The sequence below is a fragment of the Lissotriton helveticus genome, chromosome 8 (genome assembly GCF_964261635.1).
Source record: "Lissotriton helveticus chromosome 8, aLisHel1.1, whole genome shotgun sequence".
NCBI lineage: Eukaryota > Metazoa > Chordata > Amphibia > Caudata > Salamandridae > Lissotriton > Lissotriton helveticus.
Window position 1 is genome coordinate 1,349,060,457 of NC_136069.1, and position 15,331 is coordinate 1,349,075,787.

A 15,331-nucleotide genomic window follows, 5' to 3' on the forward strand; every position below is an offset into this window, starting at 1 on the left:
ATGAAGGTCTCTCCACATCCGGCGTTCCCCAAGTCCTGTGCTCAGTGCTGTGGGAGTATGGCCACCTGTGGCGCGCATTCGGCGCGGCACGAGTATCAGTGCAGTCATTGCAGGTTCGGTGTTCCGAAAATATGGCCACCATTGCACGTTCGGTGCTGCGCAAGTACTGGGGTGCCACCATGGTGTGTTCGGTGCTGTGGAAGTATTGGCACCATCGCCTGACTGGGGGTGTTCGGCGTCGGGCCGGGGGCTGGGAGACCTCCTATCGGTGGAGGTGGGAGAGGCTCGTCCGCGTCGCCTCTCCCTCCCAGCCCAACTTGGACAAATTGTTGTGGAGGTACGTGCAGGACATCCCGCCGTCCAGAGCTGCTGCGGCTGTTACGGAAGGGAAAAGAAAGAGGTGCCTCGTTCTTCTCTGGACATGTGGCGGGACTACTTAAGTCTATCCAGGCCCGTTGCGGCTGGCTGAGGAGACATGTGGCGGGACTACCTACAACTGCCCGGGCTGCTGGCTCCTGCCTCTCCTCCGGCTCCCCCATACGTTAAGATTTCCTGACCAAGAGTTGGCGGCCGGGCCCGCCTTATATGGGTTGCCGTTGGTTGGGCGTAGCCGTAACCCTGCCCTACTTTGGAAGGTTCCAGAATGGGGGGGGCGAATGTTCTGTTTGACTTTCATTTTCTACAGTTTACCGTTATTATTCCTTGTTTGTTGTGCTAAATTAAAAGTTCAAGTTCATTAATGGTCTACGGATTTTGTTTTACCATTTCTTTCTTTCCAGGTTGCTTTTATGCTAAGTTTCTGCTAACAGAGGTTGAGTAACACGGAAACACGTGTAGAGGGATGACGCAGATTTGTACATTACATACACACAAACTCAGACGGGGGACAGTACAAGTACGACATACAAAGACCCAAGACGAATATAAAACAGTTATTGGTCATAATTATCTCTTTCCGTCTGCGAATTTGAAACGAGGCTGGGTTCCCGTCTTGACGTTGCCCGACCTAGGAGAACTTGAGCATGCCGCTGAAATTGTCCTGGCGAAATCTGTGCCATCGGGCATAATCAAACGTGGTGGTTCTGTCTGGTCTGTCTATGTAAGTCGGGTTCTTCTTTGTCTCGCGCTTTTTCTCGTACTGCCGGTCTATCGTTCCTGTCGGCCCTTTGCCTTTACTCACGCTCAGTAGAGTCGGGCATTGGGCTTTCCAGTGTCCGACATACCTACAAAAAGCGCATTGGTCTGGCCCTAAGTCTGGTCGTCTTTTGCATAGTGTCGGGGGATAAGTTGTGGGTAGCGGTGTCCTGGGGTTGTCCTGTCGGTATATTTCTCTACTTGGTTTGTCCTCGTCTTTTCTCTGTCGTTGCATAGCCTCTCTGCGCCACATACCGAGACTGTCGAGCATAATTGGCGTTGTCTTATTATTTCGAAGGGCTATTTCTAACGTTTCTATTTTATCAAGGTCAAAGGATCCTGCCAGTGGCCACTGTTTGTCTTGACTCTCTTCGGTATACCTGTGCCACAATTTATTATAGGCTATGGTGACTAATCCATAGTTTATGAACATGTCCTTATTAGGGGTGCCTTCTAGTGGAGCTATATGGTCCACCTCTAATACACGGTCCGGGCTAAACAGGCTATTAATCAGTGGGGAGAAGACAGACATGACGGCTCGTAACGAGGGACTAAAAAGTCAGCACTGCCTATCTTATCACTAGGTGCAAAGACTGGACAGAATATTTCTATTCAACGTTGTTTGCAGGCAGTGAATACCTCATGGATCAAAAAATAACAAAAAAGACCAATAAATAACAATGGGGAGAATGAGTAGGTCCGCAAAGATCTGCGTTACCTACCCTTTTTCACTATCTGCAAAAAGGGTGGTCTCTTCCCTGTTTGCAGACAGGGAATCTCCAGGAAACAATAGTTTTGCGAACAACAGTTCAGTTTCAAGTAATTATTGAGTGGGGGAGAAAAAAAAAGCACGGCTGCTGCCCTACCTATCCTCCACTGCTTGCAAAGAGAGAGCCCGTTGTTTCTCCGTTTGTAGACAGTGAATCTCCAAATAAATAAAGAGCAATACTAGTATTTTTAAACAATCAAACAATCAAGCAATCATTTCGCAACTTGTCGTGATTACACGACCTTACCCGGACCATGTGGACAGTTTCTTGTCTTCCGAATCCAGCGCCCGATCGTCCTCTTTTTCTCGTATTTCTCACGGCACTCCTGATGGTCCCCAGTCAGGACCGTAGATCACTCGAGAGAGGTCTGTTCGGAACTAGTGAAGTTCGGATGATCGGCTGCCAGACGAGGGTCTATTGGGCAAGAGCTCTCCCGATCGTTGCAGTCGTTCACTCTGTCGTCGGGACCTCTCCCACTGGATCCACGAGTCGCTGATGGGCCCCACGCTTGGGACGCCAATTGTTAAAACCTGAGTCGGGTCGGGGACAATCGATATTTGCCCGGCGGTATTGCCTCTGTGACCCTCTAGTTATTTAATCAATGAAGAGGCAGGCGCTGGAGACTGGAAAGCAGGAAACAAGGTTTTTATTCTCTCCGGAGGAGAACACAACAAAACCGGCAGAAGGTATCGTTCTGAGGTGCTCTGGATACATTTCTGAGGCCTGGCCTCTTATACACTGTTTTATGACTTTATTGTAGATTACACATTCATGTTAAAGCTTTGATGTATGGAAAAGACATTCCCGGAACTCCCCTTTGGGCCCGTTCCCACACACATTTACAGTTGAAGTCCCCACCCTAGTCACAACAGGTGATGAGTATCACGCAGCTGGATATTCCGCCGATTCACGGAATGTGGGGGGTTTGATCGGATCTCATGGAGTGGGGGCTTTGATCAACCCGGGGATCCTTTGATGGGGGAAACTTTCTATTGTACGGGGAGGGGCAAGGAATGGTATCGGCAGAGCTGGGTGTCGGCCTGGGAACGGGGAAGACAAAACGGGCACACGGGGAAGAAGGGGGTTTGCATCTAAGGGCCGGAGATCATGAAAGGGAAGCAGGGGGGTGTCGCGCTGGGAACAGGATGAGGGCCTGGGGCAGAGCAGCGCCGAAGAGGGGTTTATGACTCAAGGCAGGTGCAAGCAGGGGGTGGTCAGCGTGCAGGCTTAGTGAAGGCGAAGGGCTATGTCAGGGGCCAGCGGCATGCAAAAGGGTTCGTTCTGATCGGGGCATCTTAAAAAAATGGCGGGCGCGCACGACAAAAGTGTGGCATCAGGGGAAGAGGCAAGATGGCGCAGATAATGTTCACCAAAACGTACTAATTTTCAACAGAGTGTTGCTGCCGCAGGAGCTTAACCTTTCTGACTTTCTTCTAGTTGACATCTTACCACTCTCACAGTATGATATACACATATATAGGGTTTCTATGCTATACCTACTGTAACGGTGCGTTTATTTTACTTTGTAACCCATTTAAAACGATCCCTGTATGTTTCTGTTCATTCTGTGTTTCAGATGCATTTGAAAAAGATACAGGAAAGAAAGCAAAACTTTTGAATGTGCTGGTTCAACTCCGCAAGTGTGTGGATCATCCATATCTGTTTGATGGTAAGTTTCACTTGCATACGTATGACGTAACTGATATGAATGACCTGCACCTCATCAAGCTAAACGCATAAAAAGCACCATGTGAGACAAAGAAGAGGCGGAGTACCACCTTACTAAACGTTTAGAATTTTTTTTGTTGTGACTGAAATGTAAGGTAGTTGGGCATTATGACGCTCTTTTGCTCTGCAGTTATCTGTAAAAATAGGACATATTTCATAGAAGCAGTTACTCCTTTTTTGTGCTCTGCAATCCTTGTCATCAATACTGTGTCCTTAATGTCTATGGCAGTTTGTTTGCTGATAAAATATTGGACATGTTTGCCAAATTAACATTGTTCTTATTTTCCAAAAGCACTCTGAAGCATAATAAACAGTTTACCTCATAAATGCATAAATGCATTTATGCATTGTATACAATGCATAAATGCATTGTATACAAGCTGTTTTTCCTTCACTACTGTAGGCTCTTTTAACTATTTTGCTCGAGACTCAAAATTATTAATTTCAATTGCTTTACACTGATTTATGAACAATTAAGATAAAACTTGACTTGTGGAAGTTGTTTGCAAACTTTAGTGTAGCATTGTTTTACTATGCATGGCTCAAATGTGACAATTTGAATGTCACAGACAGATTTTAATTTTGAAAAGCAAAATATTTATCCTAACTACACAAGTCTTGGTACTGTGATTGATTCAACAATTTTGGTCGGTTCCTCGGATTAATTATCCTACATGTGCAGGCTGGTGTCTTCTAATTTACTGCTCTTCTTGTGCCAATATAAAAAAAAAGGAAAACTGTTTTAATAATTTCCCACTCAAAAATGCATATGAGGTTATTTTTTTCAATTTTTTTGTTGTTGAAGTAGTTTGATATAGATTGTATATCAGCAAATGAGCCTTGCGAAACAAGCTAATTTTATAGTATCTTCATGCCATGGGTGTGAGGCAGGAGATGAAAGGAATCCACAAATGACTCTTCATGTCACAGCCTCTTACCTGCCAGATTTTTATGGTACAGTCCGTGTTCCTTCTGGGGATTGTCAACAGACTCTGATTCAGCAATCACTGATCAACATCGGTTCCTAATTTTCTAGTAAATTATTAATCTTATCTCGCTCTTGTATGGATACTTCAAGGATTGACTATTGTCCTAGATATACCTTTCCTTGGCTGATACCCCTGTGGTAAGCCTCCATCCTAGTCCTGATCGGCAGCCCTCTTCAAAATCATAACTGTTTCATTTGCTGATCAGAAGTTCCAAGGGGGCATTATAGCCCACCAGGTCTGCAAACTCAGTATTCGTTGACCAAAAAATAATTGAAGTGTGTGGTCCATCCATTGATTCTTGCAAAAGTCCTACTGCGGAGGTTGGGCAGGGATGGAGTTGGGGGCAGGTTTTTTAAGTAAAAGCCTCATCTGTATATAAAGGTCAACATGCTTCTGTCCCTTAAGATGAAGCCTGTAGGTCAAGGTACTTCCTGGAGGACCCCACAGACACTTTGTTCTACACTAACTTCTAATTCCCACCCATTGTTATGGTTGACGTGGGTGAAAGGACGTAAAAATGTAAAACCTTTTGCACCAGGGCAGTGCTGGGATGCCTCGTGCCTGGCTGTTTCTGAGCTTGTTAATATAATGTATAGAGGGCTGGCAAGCTACTCATAACCTTGTTGGAGAATTATATATGTTCTGTTGCTGCTTAGACCGTCTGCTGGGCTCCGCTCCTCAAGTGACTCTGACCAGGGAAGCAGAGGCCAGAGGACAACAGACGGGTTCATCATCAACAGAAGTTCAGCTTGTTTGCTACTATTATGGCTGCAATGATGACTGGCCAATTGTAGAACTGTTAGGAATAGCTTAACTTGTGTGGCTGCTTAGCTTCCCTGTTTGCCGCTGGGCTCCATTTTCACTGTCACAGCGACTGGGGGAATGGATGCCAGTACCTAACAGGTGGGGTAATTAGCAACGTAAGAGTCCGAAACATGCTGATCTTTATGTAGAGATGAGCCAGGAACCCAACAACCCCCTCTACCATACTCTGTTTGAACCTTGAATTAGTGAGACATTAAGTAAAATACTTTTGTCCCATTACATACAGTTTTAACTGTTGTACGTGATCAAAAACCACATGTTCAGAAGAAAACATTCCAGATACAACTTCAGCGATCAAACTCACACATATACAACCACGTACAGAAGATCTCTTAGTGAGACTGCCAGCGACAGGATTATTTGTAGGCAAGGATCGACCCCAATGATGAAGCATGCCACGTAGCATGGGAGAGGGGTCAGAGTTGTTTCTCATACTACACTCAAGTAGAGGGAATTATCAAAAGAAGTAAGCCTTCAACTGCCTTTTAAAGGAGATATCTACATACATTAAAGGTTTCTAGGCCAGTAGACAGCAGGGCGTGTTTCACTGAGACTGCTCTATGTCCTGGCTCCCCAGCTGTCAGAGAAAAGTATAAATCAATCACCACCATCGTTATTGTTGAGCTCCTCTAGATGGCTTGTTTTAGAATTAACTGCGAGTCAGCCTTTATACAGTACTAATGCCAATTTCATTTCTGTTTCAGGTGTTGAACCCGAACCTTTCGAAATTGGAGACCACCTTGTGGAAGCTAGTGGGAAGCTTTATTTGTTAGATAAAATGTTGGCTTTCTTGTATGCTGGGTATGTAGTCGTTTTGTTGTTTATTATAATATATCCACACACACCACACACACACACACTCACACACACACACACACACTTCGAATCCTTTGGGAAGAGGAGTTGTGTGTAATATATATATATATATATATATATATATATATATATATATATATATATATATATATATATATATATATATATACACACACATTCACACACTAATAACTCTTAACAAATGGTGTTCTAAGGAGGAAAAGAGGCCACCTAACATTTTAAATACACTTCAATAGTTCCACTATTGTGATAAACACTCAAGCACCCTTGAATATTGTAAAATATTCAGCATTCAAGTCCAATAGTATCCTGTATTTTATTTTTTCAATCTTACGAAACAGATCCAAAGGCTTCTCGTAATCACAGGGCCATGTCTCTTTAAATCCACATTAAGCAGCTGGGGGCCACTTAACTAGTTAGCATGGACCACGACCCCGAACGGCTTAGTGTGGATTTGAAGATATGTGGGCTTCTGATTACAAAAAGCATTTGGATCCGATTCAGAAGATTGAAATAATAAAATTCAGGAACACTATTGGACTTGCTTGCCGAATATTTTATAATTTTCATGGTTGCTCAGGATATCTATCTATCTATCTATCTATCTATCTATCTATCTATCTATCTATCTATCTATCTATCTATCTATCTATCTATCTATCTATCTATCTATCTATCTATCTATCTATCTATCTATCTATCTATCTATCTATCTATCTCTCCTACTGGCGGTCGCCAGTAGGTAGATATAGTTAGGACCTAGTTACCATAGGAAAATCGCACCATTCTATTCCCAATAACTTTTGCGCCGATTGACGAATATTCGCGATATTTTCAAAACTAATTCTTTGTTGGCTCCTATATTGAAAGTTTGGGGGTGATTCGTCAAGGGGGGGCGAGAAAAAAGGGGGGTCCCAAAACGTGTTTTATCAATGTTAATTTCCATAGGAAACTTTAGACAAGGCTCGGGTCGAACTTGTGAACGGAATTACCCAAAATTTGGCAGGGAGAAGGGTCTTGGTCTAGAAAGCACGCTTTTGTTTATTTGGTGTAAATCCGTTCAGTAGTTTTTGAAAAATATAGAAATTTACAGATATCGATATTTGGGAATTCTGCCATCTGATTGGCTGAGGCATTACTAGCACAAGCTTGCTGCTTATTGACTGCGAGCGGTTGCAACTAGGAAGTGTTGGACGCCATTTTGTGATTGCGTTGAAGCGAGTAAGGTAAAAAAGGTCGTAAAAAGTGAGAAGTAGGAGCACTGTAACCTCTATGGGGTGTTTAGGGTGTGCTATAGAGGGAGTGCGAAGCGAAGTATTCAATTCTATCGGTGTGAAAGTGGTATGTTCACGAAATTAAGTGAGGTATTGCCTAGAGTCTGTTGCTGCTAAGGTGAGCTGGTGCGGGACTCGGGGATTAGAGCGTGAGCTCAAATTGTGTGTCATGCTGTGAAGTCATGTGCCGTGGCCGCTGCACTACACGTGTGGAAGTATTGTCAGCATGTGTTTATACCTACTAGGAGGAACTACTGACCCGTACTGGGCTGAAAGTCTTGTGGTACGGAAAATTTGTGAGGTATTGTCTTGTGTCTCATGGTGCTAAGCTGAGCTGCTGCTGGAATCTGGGATGAAAGCCTGAGCCTAAACATGTGCTCTGGCCTCAGTGCCACACCTGTCCAAGTTGTACATGGTGCTTAGGTGGTGTTGTATAGGGAGTTCGAAGGTAAATCAATATGGTATTTGTAAAGCGCAAACTACTGACCCTTATGTTTGAGTAGAGATGGTGATCAAAGCGAGAGGTCTGTGCTGCAAAGTGAGATGGTCTGGCCGCTGCGCCACAGCTTTGTGGAGAATAAAGTTTGGCGAGGGTCCGGGAGTTGCCGTTATCTGGCCCTAAAATAGCAGGCCTAAGTTGTAAGTTATAGGGTGGCTCTAAAAAGAGCCCTTGTGTTCATTAGTTGGAGCTACATATAAGTGTGGATGCACAGCTTCAAGTTATTCAGGATACTCGGTTTACCTGTTCTGTGAAGTGTATTCCATCACTTCTGTACATGTCCGCCATATCAAAATGTATATTGTTGTTGTATATGTACCCCATTTTGTGGTCTCTGAGGTATGCAGAGACAACTTTGTTGACTTTTTTTCCAAAATTTTTCAATCTGAGGACAACATTGTTTGGACCATTTCCACTTCTGTCTTTGGCATATATTGAAATATACAAAGACAGCTTGAGGCAAAAGTAACATCAATTGTTCAAAGGTGTCCTTCATAAGCATTTCCAAACCTACCCAAGTCAATTTGCCTACGTCATTTCTACCACAGTGCACAATCACGAGGTCGGCGTGTTGGACATGCAAACAGCTTTTAATCAAAGGCAACAATTGGTGCCACTTCAATCCTCTCTGTCCTAACCATTTAATGTCCACATTTTGTAAACCGAGATGTAGGTCAATACGTCTCTGTTCTGCATACCTCTTGCACGAGAAAACATAGCTATATCCTACGATCCACACTAGCATTTTGAAGGTATGGCTGGAAGGTATGGAAAGATGTCTGTAGCTCACGCAGTTCCTTTGTAGAAGAAGAGATATGTTTAAAGATGGGGAACTAGTTTCTTTTCACATACAAAACGATACCTGATTGTGAGATGAAAAACATTGTTTTTTAAAAGTAGGGAAGTAGGGTGCACATTAGTTTTGTGGAAAAGCATCTTTGTGATTGGTTAAGAAAAAGCAGTTTGAACGTGGAGTATATATTATAGGATAAAATGTGATCAACTCAACCACACCTGCTACTTGCATTTGGGAATGCAGTGTTCAAACTTAAAACAATCGTGAACTTTTTACCTGCACGTGCCGTTAAATGTTCGAGAAATGTTGCAAAAAAATATTGTTCGGTTTAAAAAAATGTATGAACTTTTAACCCACATGGACAGTACTCATGGTGTTATTAAGTGATACACTCATAGAAGTCTTGCAGTTGTAGAATTACCCAGGCTTCATTTGTGTAATAGTCAGTCAGATTATGTTTGGTAGGTGCACTGTAATATTGGGAGGGTTTGCCCTCATAATATCCTATAAACAGATGAATTTCACAGTAAACTATAGACAAGTGTTGTCAGAAAAAGAAGACCTATACACTCAGTTATTTCTTTGGAAAAAAAGTAACCTTTATTAAAACACAAATGAATAGAAACGTAAGTTTAATAGAACAGTATAATATAAAAAACGTGGGTTGGACTCCAGTGGAAGCAGCGTAGAAAACCTGCAAGACAAAAATGAAACATAAGTATGTGTGCAGGTAAAGAAAGGTAGTCTGAATGAAAGGACGGTAGTGAGAATGGGAGGGAGGGGGAGTGGGTGGAAGGGAGAAGGGGAGGGAGAGTCAAAAGAAGAGAGGGAGGAGAAGACAGAGCGTCGGCCTACTGCACCCATCCTTTAGTGTTTACCCTCCCGTCACTCGCTTGTCTAGGACGCTGGGGTACGGGAGAAAGAGTGTGCTCCAGTGAGTCCTTAAAATGAAACACATGAGGACAGAGATTAGGAGCCATATTATCAAGGAACGGCGATAACATTATTGCCACGCTAAAGCGGCGATAAGGGGCTTGATAATATGCCCTAGTGAATTCCCATAGAAGCCCAGTGTTGGGATCTGGTCTTATAGAACTCTTTCATTAGAACGTTCCCTGCGTGGAACAAAGAGTGTTATAGCCACGGCAGTTGCTGCCGGGGAGTTCCTGTAACTGGATCAAATAAAGTAACCTCCTACCTTATCTTCTGTGTGGAGATTTACTTCCTTTCACTGGCGACGATTGATGGCAGTTTTCAGCCTCCCCATCGATGGATAGAAGTGTGATCAGCTGTTCCGCTTCCTGATGACCTGCTTGAGTCCACCGGTTTCTTCGTGTAGAGTGCCACGTATATCTGCTTTCCCAGCTGTCCTGCAGATGTGGTAACCTCCGATGCATGCTGGATGTCTGGATGTCTGCGCGGTCAATATTTGAGGTACTTTTCGGGTTTAGCTGCTCGGCACGCGATTGAGCCGTTCCCTGCTCTCGCGTCATCGCGCCCTGCGCGTACCCTGCCTGACTTCCTTGTGACGTGCACGAAACATACCGACGTTGCGTGCGGCCATTTTGTGTTGGCATCTCCATAGTAACCTCGCCTATCCGCACAGCTTTGTACCATATGCGCTCAGCCACAGAGTCTTTTATCGCTGACGCGCACAGCCTGGTTGTCGTGCACATCAGCTAATGTATTTTATTTTCGCTGATGCGCACAGCCTTTATTACATGTGCTCAGCAAGGCCAGCTACAGTATTTCACTTTCGCTGATGCGCACAGCCTTATCACATGTTCTCAGCAGTGTCTGCTACAGTATTTCACTTTCGCTGATGCGCACAGCCTTACACATGTTTTCAGCTACAGTGTGTTACACATCATTGTTGAGCGTTGTTTTTCAACTCATTTGCTGCCATTCATTTTGCTCTCTATCCTGCGCATCGCTGATGCGCACAGCTCTAATTGTACTGTGCACAGCCAATTAACACTACTTTTCACCGCTGAGGCGCACAGCCTTAATTATTATGCAAACTACTGTGTAACACTTTGCTTTGATCTTATCGCAGAGGTTTTCTCGTTACAATTTTTCCTTATCTTATATGTAAAATATCAGTGTGGGGCAGCAACTCACCCACGCGCTGTTATGTTATGGAGGCGATTGACGGAGAAACTTTTACTTCTAAGAAAAAGAAGGCCCTTTTAATCTATAACCTTGGTGCAGAGGGCAGGAGTATTTTAAAAACTTTATCAATGGAGATAGTGAGTACTTTAGTAAGTGGTGGGGACAGTGGCAACTCCCTACTGGTTGATGAATATGCTTCGGTCATCAAAACTTTGGATAAACGTTTCAGTCCTAAAAGAAACATTGTTTTAGAATGTCACAAATTTCTTCAGCGTGCTCAAACCCCTGGCGAATCTATCGATGATTTCGTTGCTGCACTTAGAATTCTTGCAGTCAATTGCAACTACAGAGAGTTCAGAGATGAAATTATTCGTGATCAGCTAATCGAAAAGGCTTCCAACAAAGAAATTCAAGAAAAATTGTTATATTCTGATGATCCTGACTTAGAAACTAGAAACTGCTCTCACTTTAGCCAGATCTATTGAACATTCCCAGTTTTGTGTGAAAGAAATGAGCAATACTTCTTCAACTACCGAGGTAAAGTTATCAAAATCCATTTCCAAACCTACTAAATCATCATCTGTTAATGTTGCTAAACTATCTCAGGTCAACATTCCACGTTCCTCTGTAGTGACTTCTAACAAAACTAAAACTGAACAAAAGGACGTAATGTGTTTCAGTTGTGGAAGTACAACTCATCTTGGCAATGCCAAATTTTGTTTTGCCTTAAATCAGACTTGTTACAACTGTGGAAAGAAGGGTCACTATTCTAGGATGTGCAAAGCTGCTTCCATCAAGAAGAATCCCGATCAGATGGTGAAAGCCATCGCTGATGACTCAGACGAGGAGAACTATGAATTACTTATGCTGTCTTCCTCATCGTCTCACGATGAAGGTGCAGTCGAACTATCTACTCTGGACGAGGTTCACAGAAGGAAATCTCCTTCTTGCAATATTTCTGTGAATGATACTTGTTTAAGTTTTTTAGCTGATTCTAGTTCCCCTTTTACCTTGGTTAATGTTACGGATCGTGATAAAATAGGTAATGTGTAACTGGAACAATCCAGTATCAACATTTTTGCATATGGTGGCAAAAGAGTTGAGGTTTTAAGAAAATTTGTCGCTAATCTTATGTTCAATTCTGATCACGCCACTGGAACTGTATTTGTAGTTATAGATGGGGCAAATTTACTAGGTTGGGATGAGCAAGGAGCGCTGAACATTGTCTTAGATCCTAACCATCCTGACATGGTAATTTCCCGTAGTGAGTTTTATAAATCTATTCTTGGTTCATCCTCTGCTCACATTGTGACCCAATTATCTAGTGTCAAGCGAGAACACATGCTTCCCGAAGTATTCGATGGCAAGTTAGGAAAACTTAAAGGTTTCCAACATCGAATCAAGGATGGTGCTAAGGCTGTAGCACACGAAGTTCGCAAGGTGCCCTTGAGTCTTCGTCCTGAACTCAAGAAGGAATTGGAACGTTTATGTACAGCTGGGGTCATTGAACCCATTGAAGGTTCCGAATGGCTCGCACCAATTGTTTTAGCACGAAATCGGGTAAATGTCTCTGGATGAGTGTTGATTTGAGAGATCTTAACGCTAACATCTGGGTCGATCGTCAACCTCTTCCTAACATTAACGAATTGTTAACCATTCTGGATAGTGCCAAGTTTTTTACTTCCCTAGACATTTCTTCTGCATATCATCAGATTGAACTGTGCAAAGAGTCTAGACATTTAACATCTTTTCTCACTCCAGAAGGTGCTTACCGTTACATCCGGATGCCCTTCGGCCTTGCCTCAGCTTCGGCTGTTTTTCAGAGGTTGATGAAAAATTTATTTAAGGATATCCCCGGAGTTGTTTTTTTTCAAGACGACATCCTTATTCATGGGAAGAATGAACATGAACATGACGAAAGAGTTAAACATGTATTAAGTATCATTAGAGCAAGTGGTTTAACTTTGAGGGCTGAGAAATGTAAGTTTCTACAAGATGGTGTTGATTACTTAGGCCACCATATTTCTCACAATGGTATCGAGTCCAAACTTAAAATCATAGAGGCTATCCAGAATGCACCCACTCCCACGAACAAGGACCAACTTCGTTCCTATTTGGGGTTAGTTGAATAATATGCAAAGTTCGTCAGCAATTTTTCTACCAAGACCGCCTCCATGCGCAATTTACTTAAGAAAAATGTCAAATTTCTATGGGATGATGATTGTCATAAAAACTTTGAATCGATTAAGAATGAATTTGTGCAGGCTGGTCCCCTTAAACTTTTCATCATCAATGATTTGTGTATTATATCTACTGATGCCAGTAATGTTGGACTGGGTGCTGTTCTTCTTCAAAGGAGAAGTGATGGTCGTGAAGAAACCATTGCTTTCGCTTCAAGAACTCTGAGGGGTGCCGAGGGTACTTACTCAACTATCGAGAAGGAAGCTCTGGGTTTGTGGTGAGGTGTACAACATTTTAAGAACTTTTTGTGGGGCTATCAATTCATACTGAGAACGGACCATAAACCTTTGGTCGATTTATTCACAACCAAGGGTGGTGGTAGAGCTACGCCACGTGTAGCCAAGTGGCAATTTAGATTGCAGGAGTTCCGCTATTGTCTTGAATATGTGGCTGGAGCTAAAAATCATGTTGCTGATTGCCTGTCTAGATTGCCCCTCTTTGTTGAAAATGATGTTTCAGAATGTGATGATTTAGAAATTGTTTGTGCAGTATGCTCTTTGGAAGACACTGTGGGTTGTGCTCTTTCTGAGTGTGAGAGGTTAAACAGTAAATCTGAGGATGATGTGGTTATGAAGGTTATGGGCTACATATTCGGAGTGTGGCCTTGTGATAAAGAGTGTCCTTCCGAATTGATACCCTACAAAAGAGTTAAAGACGAATTATCCGTAGTGGACGGTGTGTTACGCAGGGGTGGTTTTCTAGAGGTTCCCTCTTCTATTCGCAGCAGAATTCTGAATTTGGCTCATGAAGGTCATCCGAGCATTCGTGCCATGAAGCGTAGAATTAGGCAAGATTTTTGGTGGGCGGCTTTAGACAAGGATGTAGAACACTTTGTACGTGATTGTTGTACATGTGTCACAAGTGACAAGTCTCAAGTGACTCAACCTTCTCCTATTGAACCTATCGTCGTAAAAAATACACCTTGGACCAAACTAGCTTTTGATATTGCTGGCCCGTTCGGTTTCATTGGAAGCTCTCCTAAATATGCTCTTGTTCTGATTGAATATATGACTAAATGGCCTGAGGTTAGGTTTGTTGATAATGCCAACTCCACATCCATCATCTGTTTTTTTCATTACATCTTTCTCAAGGAGGGTTTTCTGTAAGAGCTTGTATGCACTGAGTTAACTTCAATTGAAATGCAGAGCTTTCTCAAAGAGGCGGGGATTAAACACATTTGTACGTCCCTTTATCACCCTCGTAGCAATGGTTTAGTTGAGCGGTTCAACCGTGTTGTCAAGGAACACCTGCAACTTGCTTTGGTAAATGGGTTGCATTGGCACAAGGCACTTTGTGATATGTTGTGGGCCGTGAGAACCACTCCTCATGTCAGTATTGGAGTTGCTCCTTTTACTTTACTTCGGGGAAGGGATGTCCAGAAGAGTGGTTGATACCAGCAAAATGTCTGCTGTAACTGATGTCAGAGCTGCTGTACAGTCAAAATATGATACTAGGCCTGGTGTACGTCATTCTATGGATGTAAAGGTGGGTGATTGGGTGAGAATAAAAAAAACTGGATTTCTTCGCAAAGGAGAGTCTCGATTTTCGTTTCCTAAAAAAGTGTCTGATGTAAAGGATCAGGTGGTGGTGTTAATGGATGGAAGAGTGTGGAATACATCTACCATCTCCATTGTTCCAAAACCTATGGTTGATGAGGTGAACAAATGACTTGTCGCACGTTCTCCTTCGGTCAGTGTGCCCTCTGATGTTCATGGGAGAGATGGTGTTGTCCATTCTGATTATGCTTCCCCGAGGTGGGCGTCTTCCAGGTTGAAATTTTTTTCTGCTAAGTTGCGTGATTATAAAATGCTTTAGTTCTCTGGATGTTATTTTTTTTTTGTTTCTGTTCTTCTTATCTTTGTTTTTATTTTTTTATTCTTTCTCTTCACTTTCCTCTTTCCATTCATTTCCTTTCTTTTATTTTCTGAAGAAGGGGAGGTGTGTTGGGATCTGGTCTTATAGAACTCTTTCATTAGAACGTTCCCTGCGTGGAACAAAGAGTGTTCTAGCCTCTGCAGTTGCTGCCTGGGAGTCCCTGTAACTGGATCAAATAAAGTAACCTCCTACCTTATCTTCTGTGTGGAGATTTACTTCCTTGCACCCAGGTTCTGGTGTGAACCTGCCCT

The 15,331-nt window shown here is 43.0% G+C and overlaps 1 protein-coding gene across 2 annotated transcripts in view; it reads left to right on the forward strand.

Moving 5' to 3' along the window:
• CHD1L (chromodomain helicase DNA binding protein 1 like) overlaps positions 1–15,331 on the forward strand; it is a 296,369-nt gene that overhangs the window by 84,377 nt on the left and 196,661 nt on the right. For both annotated transcript variants that reach the window (XM_078658336.1, XM_078658337.1), the window contains exons 9-10: positions 3,481–3,573; positions 6,151–6,247. In XM_078658336.1, the coding sequence (XP_078514462.1) occupies positions 3,481–3,573; positions 6,151–6,247 (190 nt within the window). The remainder of the gene's footprint in view (positions 1–3,480; positions 3,574–6,150; positions 6,248–15,331) is intronic.